The sequence below is a fragment of the Gavialis gangeticus genome, unplaced genomic scaffold (genome assembly GCF_001723915.1).
Source record: "Gavialis gangeticus isolate Ggan-Ray unplaced genomic scaffold, GavGan_comp1, whole genome shotgun sequence".
In the NCBI taxonomy this organism is placed as follows: Eukaryota; Metazoa; Chordata; order Crocodylia; family Gavialidae; genus Gavialis; species Gavialis gangeticus.
In genome coordinates this window covers 118,364,601-118,377,144 of record NW_017729025.1, presented here as the reverse complement: position 1 = coordinate 118,377,144, position 12,544 = coordinate 118,364,601, and the positions used below count along the sequence as shown (strand labels likewise).

At 39.3% G+C, this 12,544-nt stretch overlaps 1 protein-coding gene across 6 annotated transcripts in view; it reads right to left on the bottom strand.

The window, feature by feature from the left end:
• GAS2 (growth arrest specific 2) overlaps positions 1–12,544 on the bottom strand; it is a 226,703-nt gene that overhangs the window by 195,039 nt on the left and 19,120 nt on the right. For all 6 annotated transcript variants that reach the window (XM_019519480.1, XM_019519478.1, XM_019519475.1 and 3 more), the window contains 2 exons: positions 12,347–12,508; positions 294–418 (listed from right to left, as the gene is read on the bottom strand). In XM_019519480.1, the coding sequence (XP_019375025.1) occupies positions 294–418; positions 12,347–12,488 (267 nt within the window). In that variant the 5' untranslated portion in view covers positions 12,489–12,508. The remainder of the gene's footprint in view (positions 1–293; positions 419–12,346; positions 12,509–12,544) is intronic.

The following is a 12,544-nucleotide window of genomic DNA, read 5'->3' as shown; positions in this document are numbered from 1 at the left end:
GCTGTGGTTTCCTGGCTGTTTAAAGACATACTGCTGCTGCTGTAGAGCCCCATAATAGAATTGTCAAGGCACCAGAGTTACTGATCTAACAGCGTAACTTGTTAAGAAATAACAACTTTAACATACAAAGAATTTAAAAAAATGCATATTTACATTATGCCATTTTTTTTAATGTGGAACAGTGCTCCCAGATATGCAATAGTGAAATTTCCACAAATAAAAGTTCTGAACATCTCAGAAAGATTAGATTATGGAACAATTTTATGAGCATGAATGTATTATTTACTACTTACTTTACCAGGTTTGTTTGCATCAAAACTGTTTTCTTTAAATTTTTCCTGTAGGGTTTCAGCTAGTCGACAAAGCAAGGCACCATTATCCAGTTTCTCCATGAAAGTTTCTGCTGTTATCTCCCTACCTGAAAAGCAAGAAGAAAATTAACATGGACACAATCTTTGTCAGCAAATGTAATCCTGGATTTGCAAGAATGAAGGCATTAGCCAAAGGCCACTGAAGTCAATGAAAGTCTTTCTACTGACATAAGTGGGCTTTGAATAAGGCTCTAAATGAATAATTTACATTGCTCTTAGCTTTTATCATTTAAAGGTGCAGACAGAAGTGCAGCTCCCCGCTGTAACTCAGAATGCTTTGCAGGAAGCATTCTGAGTTACAGCATTACCCCAGACCAAACAGAAGTTCACTGTTGGTTGCAGGAGGGAGGGGAGACTAGCTGCTGGCTGCCAACTGCAGCCAGTTTCCCCTAACAATGACCCCTTTTCTGTCCCAGTCTGTCCCTGTTTCAGAATGGGAGGAAAGAAAGGGAGGAGAGGAAGCTCATTCTAGGATTCTGCAGCTGCTGGGGGGTGGGGAGGGGCCTCCAATCCACCCACCCCATTCTCCAGCAGGGGCTCAAAAAGACCCAGACCAAACTCCCTCTGCCCCCTTTCCCCCCCTCCCATTCTGAAAACAGTGACAAGCTGAGAGGCAGCGCAGACAGAAGTTACAAAAGATGCTCTGTTTTAAAACATCTTCATCTGACCTCTCATGCAATAAGGGTTCAGATTTTTGCCCGATTGGCTGCTTTTGAAGCAGTCTGAAGCCACGCACTTGTGTTGCTCAAGGCTATAAACCACTTTCTGCGGCCAGATCAGGTGAAAATTGTCACTTTGGTCTGCACCCTTAGTCTTTCTGATTCTCTGGCACTGAAACAACATAAGGAAAGAAACATCTTTTCTTTCGGAAGGTGTTTAATTGTTTGACATAAGTGTTCAACCTAACAATCGAGTTTTGTAAGAAAACTCTAAATAACATAACAGATTGTGTCAATCTTATTTCACCTATTTTTGACTAAGTAGGAACAAAGTTTTGTTTTAGCACCATTAAAATATACCAGATTGACAATCTAGCAGTATGTTTTAAATTTATTTTCATAACAAGTACAAATAGGCAGTCAAGTGAAATCTTCCCCCACATGGTCACCTGACAACACTTCTTATTCTCTATGAGCAGAGACCAAGCAGAGAGGAACAGAACATTTCCATTCAGTGTTAATTTAGGGCTTGATCTTGCAAGGCACCAACAGAATTGTCCACTCAAACACCTCATGCACACAAACCACCTTATGAGAGCAAAATAAAAAATAATAATAAATTAAAAAAATCCCTCCCTATGAAGTGCTACAGATAAAAAGCAGGGAAGATTAAGGCACCAATATTCTATTGCCACTACTCAGAGGTTTGTAAGTACCAGCAGAGTACTAGCACACCCCAGTCAAAATCCTAATATATTGTCAGGGATTTCCCTAATATAGTATCTCAATTTTCTAAGCAAAGAAATCAAGGTACATCAAATGAGAAGTAGTCTGAAAGGAACATGAGCATGAGAAACCCACACTGCAACACCCATGAAACCCCTTGACAGCATTTCTAAATAAAAACTATTTTTTTCCTCTTTCATTTTTTCAGTATTTCTGCTGGACAAAAAATTCCCCAAATGTCCTTTAGGGACAAAAAAAAAAAAATGTCCTACTTCAGTATTCAGTGGTGCCAAGTCACTGCCGTCAAAATAGGATCTAGCCTCAATCCTTGGCCTTTTTATTAATATTGATAGTTGTTTTTGTAATGTGTATCTTAGTCATTTAGGTACTAGATTCAGATCAACAACTTATTTTACCTAGCCTACTGGACAGCAGTCAGAAAAATATTTTTTTTTTGGCCACTGCCAATGCAGGAAAAGTTAAAACCAGAAACTTCAAGGAGAAAAGACCTCTACTTCATTACCATCCCCATTAGCTCCCGATTTCTTCTTTTAGAAATTGCAGAATTCTTCTTGAGAAAGAAAATAGAGGTTTGTTAACAATTAGAGCAAGGTGACATTTTTGTTAATTAGTTTTGACTCAAAATGGCTTTTTGACCAAAGCAACATTGTTGGGGTTTTTTCTTTTTTGCACTAAAAAGTTTTAAAACCCGATTTGTTTGTATTTGTAAAAAGGATGGGTTTGGTTTTTTTTATAAAAAAAATCCTACTCATTTTTCACATCTCTCTCTTCCATTTGCTAGGCAAAAATGAGAAAAAGTAGATCTAAAAAATGGTTGTGCTTTTTTACTTTCTCAAAATAAAAAGAAAGGGAGAAGTAAAAAAAACAATCCTATTCATTTCAGGAAACATTTGTATTAAACCAGCTCCAAAATAATTGAGGTAAACAAGAATATAAAGTACAAATCTACAACATTTAATGTTGAGCTTATGCACTGGCAATCAGGGTCAGTTACTAATGAGGAGGAAGCTACGTGCAAACAGTAATAACCAAAAGCGAAAAATAATCAAATGGATAATGCAGTAGGATGGAATTGACTATCCCTTTGAAAGCTATTGGGTAGTTTGACAATACTGTACCAACTTTCAGGCAAGCAATCCCCAATCTTCATTGTGTAGGTTAAAACCAAAGATGAATATAATACCTTTATGTGATCTCCAAATACATACCTCTTCTAGCTCATGTTAAACCTGATATTTCTAATACATTTATACTTCCAAGAACATCTGTTTAACTTGAAGACTTTTTTCTCCTTCATTTTTATCCTCCATTCCCTCCACTGTATATTTTACATTGTAGCCCCTAGTGTACCTAATGACTTCTGCAGGTGGCAGAAGAGCAGTAGCAGAACTGCAAGTGTTTGTCACAGTGGTAGCTTATGCATAACTGACATTATTTTAGTAGTGCATGTAAGTCAGCTAGAGCCAAAAATTAAATTAATAGCCCCCAGATACAAAAAGTGAGCATCCCGGCACCTTAATACCTTCACCAACATGTTGGCCTACATTTTCTATTGTTAATAATGAAAAATATTTTCAATTTTCCTCCCTTTGACTTTGCCAAAAGGTATGAAAGTATCAGAAAACTAATAAAAAGAATGGCCACACTATACAAATTGTTTTATTTTTAAAAGGCTTTATTATATTTTAATAAAATGTAGATCTCCATTTAAACTATTTTAAATCAAAATGGAAAGGTTTATTTTTTAGGTACTGAGTCCTTTCAATTTTCTTATGTAAAGCAATTGTAGTTCTAAATGCTTATGCTGTCCTAAAATTTATAGATATATCTTATTCTGCTGTTATTGTTAAGGCAATAAAAATCAAACCTATTCACTTATTAAGCAGCAACAGTTTTCTATCTTGTATCACCATTTAACAATACACAGACATTATTTCAATGCTAAATTGCATTAGCAGTTTGATCATTGCATTTTGCACATTAAGCTGAGCATTTTAGTTCTGCTGCCTTTTATGGATGCTGAAAGAATGAGTTTTGCATTGAACATCTGTATCTAATGAAAAATATATTAGGTGTCAGCTTTCAATTCACCGTATTTTATGGCTCCAAAAGGTGGCATTTCTTTGCTAAAACAGACACCCTGACATATTTAACAGTTGAAATGTATTGATTCAAACAAGAATAATGTTCATAGCCTAAGGGAAAAAAATGGCTTCATACATTTGGATGGAAAAAACATTAAACTCCATTTAAAAAAAAAAAAAAAAAAAAACCCTCTAAAAGGACCATAATTACAAAAAAGCAGTTGCAATGGTTTTGTAAGATGGTAATAGCACCATATATTTTAAAAACGGATGCTAAAGAGTAAAAATAAACAGGAAAATAAACCTCATCCCTAATTTTGCAACTGTTGCTTTTCCATTTCTTTATTGGGATTCTTTGTGCATGGATTAGAATTGCTCACATAAATGAATGTTGCCGGATCTATGTCATGATTCAACTATACGTTTTTGTTGGCTGATGTACCAAAAATACCCTAGTGCAGGACTGTCCAATTTCTGAGGGGTTGGGGGCCACAGACACCCAGTTCACATGCCATGCTATATGCCTCTTCCCAAGTAGCACTGTGTCCTGTGTCCCCCTCCTCCTAACTGCCACACTACACAGTGAACAACCCCCACCATGCTGCACAGGGTCATGGATCTAACTGGTTGCAAGTTCCTCCCACCTCACAAGCTGTACTTCCTCATGGCATTGCTAGGAATGGAGGTAAAAAATGGAAGCAGAAGGATGGATGGGGAGCCTAGAGACTCTGGCAGCACCATCAGTTGAGCAATCTGGGTAGAGGCACCTGGACTGGGAGCTCCAGCACCACCCCTCAGGGACCACAAGCAGCCCATAGACAACCAGCCAGACAGCACTACTTCAGTGTATGTGGAATCAACCAACTATTGTCAAGGCTGCATTACTCTTTTCATAAGCCTAGATCAGTGTGGACTCATTAAACTTTGATAACTCTCATTCATATGGCAACAGGTTTTGGCAACTATGGTTTGCAGGCCATATTCAGCCCACAGAGTCATTGGGTCTGGCCCACAGACATGGAGCTCTGGCAGCATTCAGCACACAGTGGTGGGGAGAAGTGACAGTGGCGGATGCTTCCATAATTCTGCAGCAGTGAGAAGCGGCAGCAGGGGGAACTTCCCCTGTGCTGTAGTAAGGAGAAATGGAGACAGCAGCTAGGTCCTTCTGTTTGCCTGCCCACTGCCTCTGACCCACGCTGCACCATTCTGGCGTAGAACAGCACCTTAGAACAGGGGTTTTCAGTTGGGGGTACGGTTGTTGACCAGCTGCCGGAAGACCCCCACTCATCAACTGACTGCCAGGGGTATCCCGACCGAAAAAGGTTGAAAACCAGTACCTTAGAACAATGAGTGCTTGTACACGAGAGTGGGGTTTGGTCCTTAGGGTTGCCTTCTATGCCCCCTAAATTGAAACAATCAATTTTTAATTGAAACCTAACGTTTCAATTTAGGGGTTTCCGTCACTGTTACAGCGAGGGGCCAGATCCTTTTTTTTTTCTGGCGGAGCCTGCCTGCAGCTGGGGGCAACCTGCTAATGGGCTGAGGGTCCCTGAGTTGTGGAGGGTCCCGTTCCTTCCATCCATGGCAGCAGTGCCCCCTGGGGACAACCAGGCAGGCTGCTAGTGGGCCAGGTGCTGCCCCAGCTCAGAGGCAGCACTCAGCCCAATCCAACTCTTTCCTGATCCGGGGGTAGCACCCAGGCCACTAGCAGCTTGCACAGATGGCCCTAGGGGGCACTGCACCAGTGCCATGGAGAGAAGGACCAGAGCCCCCTAGTGAGGCTGCATCTGGAGTACTGCATCCATTTCTGGGCTCCACAATTTAGGAAGGATGTGGAGAAGCTTGAGAGAGTCCAGAGGAGAGCCACGCACATGATCAGAGGGCAAGAGAACAGGCCTTATGAAGAGAGCCATGGAACTCATCAGCTGGAGAAGCGCAGGCTCATGGGTAACTTGGTGGCATCCTATATGTACATAAGGGGAAGTGCATAAGGATCTGCGGGAATGTCTGTTCACCAGAGCACCCCAGGGGATGACAATGTCCAATAGTCACAAACTCCTGCAAGACCGTTTCAGGCTGGATATAAGAAAAAACTTCTTTACTGTCCGAACCCCCAAGGCCTGAAACAGACTCACCACAGAGGTGGTGCAAGCACCTATCCTGGACACTTTCAAGAAACATTTGGACGTTTATCATGCTGGGATCCTTTGACCCCAGCTGACTTCCTGCCCCTTGGGCAAGGGGCTGGACCCGATGATCTTACGAGGTCCCTTCCAGCCCTAACGACTATGAAATCTATGAACGGGCCCCTCGTTGCTTCTTCCTTCAGCAGGCGCCTGCCCACTGAGGCCAATCCTTTTGTTCAAAGAAAAGGCCGATCCTTTTTTTCTGTGGAGCCTGCCCACCTCTCCTGTGGCCAAGGGGAGACCTGACTAATAGCTGCAATGTATCATTGCAAACTGAACTCCATCAGGGTGTAATTTAGTTTGCAACAATGCAAACTCATTTTAAATCCCCAACACTTCTGCACGTGTACAGCGTGATGCCATTAAGCCACACAAAGCAACATTTTTGCCACGTGTACATGGTAATGGCGCCACATGTACAAGTATTCAATAGGATCACTGAAGCCCAGGGGAAACAATCCAACCAAGTTGACAGAAAAGTTGGGATCTGAAGCATGGAAAATTGTCAAAACAAGAAGATATGGCCCTAGTCTTAAAAACCATAAGGCTTGGGAGGTTCTTAGGAACTCACAGAGAAGCAGGGAAAAAAGAAGTGCAAGTAAGAGAAAAGGAAAAGTGTCTGATTGTGCAAATAAACGAAGGTCAAAAGAAGCTGATCTGGAGGAACAGAACAGGCTTTTCATGATTTGCTGGAGAATCTGTGAGCTGCAGAAGAGGGAGGATGCTGAGGGAAGATGCTGGATACTTAGAGGATCCTGACATAAATCCAGCAAGTATAAGTAGCTCTGGCTGAAGCCGCGTTATAAAAAGCCTGGTCACATTAACAACTAGCACTAATTTAAGTCACTATTTTCTCAATCAAAATGTGACGTATTAAGTGAAAAATGAAAATATGCATTAACTTGTCAAACTGTGAAAGTTTTGAACACTTTCATTAGCAGCCATATGTTGAGGAAAAAAACAACAAAATACCTATGGAGGCATAATAAAATATAAGGAAATTAAGTGATGCGAGATGGGAAAATATCTAACTGGTCTATACTACAAAGTTTTGCCAGCTTTACTATGGCTATCAGAATTATATAAAAAATTAATATCCCTAACCGGCATAGCTGTGCCAGCAATCACTTCACTCTCACCTTCTGGATATATGGTAGGAGGATATTCATTTGTCTCTTTCGCAGGGATATCACGTTGTGTATTTTGTACAACTAGAACAGACAAGCTGTATATTGTGTTGCATTGTTTTAAAAGGTTACAGGAAGGCTATATAGAATAAGAAGATTGACTTCTGCATACAAGGACAGTGCCAGCATGCTGATGTAATATTAGTATAGTGTGACTTTACTAATCCCTGTGCTCAGCTCATAAGTATGCCCAGTAAGGTTTAAGAAGCTTACGAAAAGTCCCACGAAACTGAGCATTTGTAAAATTGATAAAATATGCTGTGCTTTCCCTCCTATCATGGCCCCTGAGTGCTTCATAAGCATTACAGGAAGCTCACATATACACATGCTAAAAAAACTCAAAGCCTGGTACGTTATTTTTATTAACAAATGCCTACAACACAACTAGTTGAGCTTTCCTATTAAAATTGTCATTCCAGGAATCCCCAGATGGAGCACAGCAGGGTAGGGCTAAGGAGAACCACCAACTAATACAGCGTCCGCATTAAAGTAACAAGAGTTAAAGTAACAACATTACATCAGCACCAATAATGCTGGAGCTCTGCAGCAACTCCTGAACAGTTGGTCAATACCAACTGTTCAGGAGTTGCTACAAAGCTCCGCCATTAAATTCTATTTGTGGTCTACCGTGGCTCAGAATTGGCAGCCTAGTTTCATACCTGGAAAGGCAGAAATTTCAATACCTTTTGAATCCCAGCAGGAGTAACTAGGCATGGAAGTTATTCTTTACTAGAGATTACTTATTGGAACAGAAGCCTGGTAACGCAACCAGTTTGAGAGAAGTACAGGTGCCTTATCCCCGTTTCAGACTTGGCACAGTGGCTTTTCATTCCCAGTAAGCTCCTTCTGCATTTATCCAGAGTGTAGGAGAAAGAGGTTGTGTAGCAAGTATGCAAAGCTCTTATGGGCATGCTTAACTTTAACCACACGCTAGTCCCTTTTCAAAACATATAGCTAGCATTGCAGCCTAAATAGCCAGATTTTCAGGAGCTCATGACACTCAAGTGCTGACCTCCAATTTGAAAATATGGTCATAATCTCACAACCGGAACTGCCGAGTGCTCAGTACTTGTGAAAACCTAGATCCACTCATTGGTCAGAGCACGTGAAAAAATCTCATTCTTATTGCAGAATATATAATAACTATAAGGGGCAATGTGAAGTCAAGAATATTTTATGAGAATAGGCAATGAAAGTGTATTTAAGAGCCATGAAACAAAAATCATTACTAAAAACCCTGAATCCACATAGAAGCATACTATATACCCATATGTGAGCTACAAATATTTAACAGTAAAAAATGTACAAATCTTCCAGTCTCTACTCAAGAGAATTGAAGCCATTCTTCCTTCCTCCACTGAACCTCTTCTTCCTTCTCCCCCCACCCTCCATTATGAAACAATCTAAGAACTCAAAAACAGTGACTGTTTTGACTGCTGGAATACTTCCTTTGGGAATTTAGCAATCCCTCTGCCTCCTCCACACACTTTATTCTGGATGTTTATTTATACATGTGTAATGAATATGCAGCCACCTCCATGCAGATGCTGTGGGGTCAGTGGAAATCTCCCTGTGAGACACTCTGACCATCATGCTGCTCAGACATAATTATACAAATAATAAGCCAAATGCATGCCAGGCAATCAAAATTAACTTGAAAGCAGTCTTCCTGCTGAATCAAGGCAAAGTTAAGGCAAAACTTCTTAGAGTTAAATGGTCAAAACCCAACTTTGTTTTGTATGTGTACACAGCCCTCAAGTTTCCAAATTTCCCATCAACCTGAGATTACTTATTCTAGTTGCAGTGCCTAATTCTTCCAATCTAATGTCAAGACTTTTATTTATTTTAATGATCTCATCTGGCATATTGTCATGTTTCAAGTTTGTAATTATGAGCTCAAAAAATCCGTACAACTAGGTGTAAAATTACGCTCATCTAAATTTCCACTGATAATCAGCATTCGGTATGATCTATTTCCCTCTGTAGAAAAAACCCTAGACATACATCTTCACCAACCAGATCAACCATAAAAGATTCAGACCACAAGCTTGCATAAAATATATTCTTTGTCTGTTTGTAAAAAAAATGTATCATGGTTGGAGACAAGTGTCTCTGATTATCATGCACCCTAAATGGTACACAATGCAAATAAATGAACAAGAGCCAGGTGAAACAAGATGTACCCTAATTCAGCCAGATAAAAAAACCTTAGTTGAGTAGCCAATTTTTAAAAACACTGACTCGATTCTTCTTTCTGGTGTAAAGCGGGGCTGATCTGATGTAAAAGGTTTATCTGAATAAGGACAATTAGGAAAAGTATTCCAAATTAATGTTAAAGTATATTATTTAAATTATATTAAATCCCTGTGTAAACACTTATTCAGAATTAAAGTCGATTTAATTTGGTTTAGCTCAATTGACTTTGGAAGTGAATTAAACTAAATCAAATTAATGTCACTTTAATTCTGAATAAAAGCATCTATGCAGAGATTTAATATATTTTAAATAACCTACTTTAACTTCAGAATTTTAGTAAGCTTGGATTAAATTTCTGAGTATCTCTATGTAGTCAAGTCCTGAGAAGTGAATGAGGGTCCATGTGTGGAAAAAATGAGAGAATGTGTTAACCTGTTGAATAGTACATGCTACTTAATAAAAGAAAAGATGCATTCTCACAACACCATTGAGAAGATTCACATTTTGATGTGCACTTGAAAAAATAAGATTTTGAATTATGCTTGTTATTTCAGAGTCTTCTGGTGGTGTAGACTTTCTAGCTGTAAAGAGACCTAATTCTTGATCCTGTCAGTATGAGAGCTCTGTGTTACCAAATGCAATCAAGTTTCCATCTTAATTCATTATAGATTAGTACTTTCTTCTTTAATAGTGAACTAGTACGTTTAGTGTTGAATCCATACATAGCTTCTTGTGACTTAAATGTAATCAAAACAGAAGACTAGCATAGTAGCAAAAGGAGGTGAAAAGTAAGGAATTCTAGATTTCTGTCTCCTCTCTGGCACTAACCGGGACACTTTAGGTTTCGAATTTCCCATAAAATTCAATGCAAGTGTCATGCGAAGAAGACTTGAAGGATCAATCCCTTCTTTGTGACTTTTGGGTATTACTTCATTTTGTTGTGTCTTTATTTTCCTCAATGGCAGAAAAAAATGACCATTGTTTTAATGTCCCACAAGAAGGGACTGTGCTGCATGTTCTTGAGTGCCACCTACTGACACTTAATTTTCAGCCATGAGTATATATATGGACATTCCTTGTCATAATACTTGCCTTCATTTAGAAAATGTTGCAAAATGAATGCTAATAAAGAGTTTGGGGTTAAGCAAATGAAGTAGATATACTGGATTATTACATGATATTATCTTTGAGAAGATTTAAATACAGCTTTCATCAGAAAATGCCTTGCCTCACCTATATGGACCTCAAAAAACTACGTCTTGAGTTTGACTTCATGAACTATTTAGTCTAAATTCTCCCCTGAGCTTCTCAAAGAAGGAGTTCCATGCATACTCAAGATAAATGAATATTATTATTATTTGTAGCTTAGCAGAGCTTTGAGCCTCATTCATGGACCAGGACCCGATGTGCTGGGTGCTGTTTAAATACAAAACAAAGATAATTCCTTGCTCCAAAAACCTATAGTCTCTCCAACTTGAATTATCTAATTTGTGCAGACCGAAAGACCTTTGTTTTCCTTTTAAGTACATGCATTCACTGTATTCTTAAGACGATACAAATGTTTCGCATATTGAGCACTTGCAACTTGTCAAGCTGCGCAACATTTAAACATTGATAAAAACATTTCTGTCTAATCACATGCAAAAATAGATAATAGGGAAAGTTCTGGTGCACAAACATGGAACCACTAGCCTGACATATTCATACATTTAAAACCAATTGTATAATTTGTCAAAGCTGAACTAACTGGATTTCCACTGAAGAATATAAGCCAAACTAAATTTGAGGTTTCTAATTTGGTCCATTTTTACATTAGGCACAACCATACACTCCGACTGAAAAATAAAGGAACTGTGTATTTTTCTTATGCGTGTATAACTTCAAAACAACTGGTTTTGCACAAACACCTTCTTGTCCCTGCTTTCCCAAAATTGTTTCTTGAACCAAGAGTAAAAATGGAACACTCATGCCACAAAAGAATACACCTAGGAAGTAATAAGGAATTGAAACAAAAAGCATAGGGGCTGGAATAGAAGCTATGTTAATATTTCGGCACTTCATAGCCCTATCGGTTAACCAATATTTGGGGTCTTCCCAGGTGAGAAACTGACTGATTACACAAATCAAATACTTCTGTGACAAAATCTTGATAAATTGCCAGGTCTTGCTTCCCAAAACACAGTTGGAACAGCAGCCCATACCTTTGTTCACCTTCCAAGCCTGCCTTTCCAGCAAGTCCTCTCTCTCAAGGAGCTCTGTCTCTTCTCTCTCTTATGGACCACATATTACACTGCTTCTCTCACTATCCACTTGCTATCTGGTCAGTGTCTATCTTGCAGCCGGAGATATATACAACTGCAATCAATCAATACCCAAGCTCCTGTATTTGCAATCAGTCCACTAAGAAAAACCTTTCATTCACATGGTTTACAATCAACTTTGCCTGTATGCAGTGCCTTGCCTTGAGCAGCAGTTCTCCATCATTTCAGCAACTGTTTTACAAAAGGACATTTAACTGCCCCTTCTGTTTTGCATGAATGAGAGATGGTTAGTCCTGCATTGATCTCAATGAGGTCTGTAATTGATCAAAGACATGTGATGGCAGACATTAATCACATTCAGTTTAACAACTGAAGCATACAGAAGAACACAAAATGAACTCAATGGAAAAATAACCACTAAGGACCAAGTTCATAGGAATGCTGCCTAAGTAAAGTGGATGCATGGTATTTTTGAGACATTTTTGACCTAGCTGATAACTGCATTATTTAAAGGCAGCCATTCAGCTATTCTATCAGAGAGGGAAAATAATCTGGAAAACAGTATTTTCTGCTGACTTGAGGGACAAAGTGTTACCTTACCAGCAAGTGTGATATATCTCAATGATTGCATTTTAATTGAGAAAGTTTATCTTACCCAGAAGGTTTGTGAGCCACAGGGCTAAGTCCTCTTTCATCGGTAACAAATTGGCCTCATGTCTGCTGGCCAGCCACTGGCTGTATTGATGCATGTCAGAGAGCCCAGGCCCACGTGCCTTTGGGCTTAGAGCAGTGCACATTGTTTACCCACTTGTCGTACCTGTTTTTTAATTAAAAAAAAAAAAAAAAAAAAAAT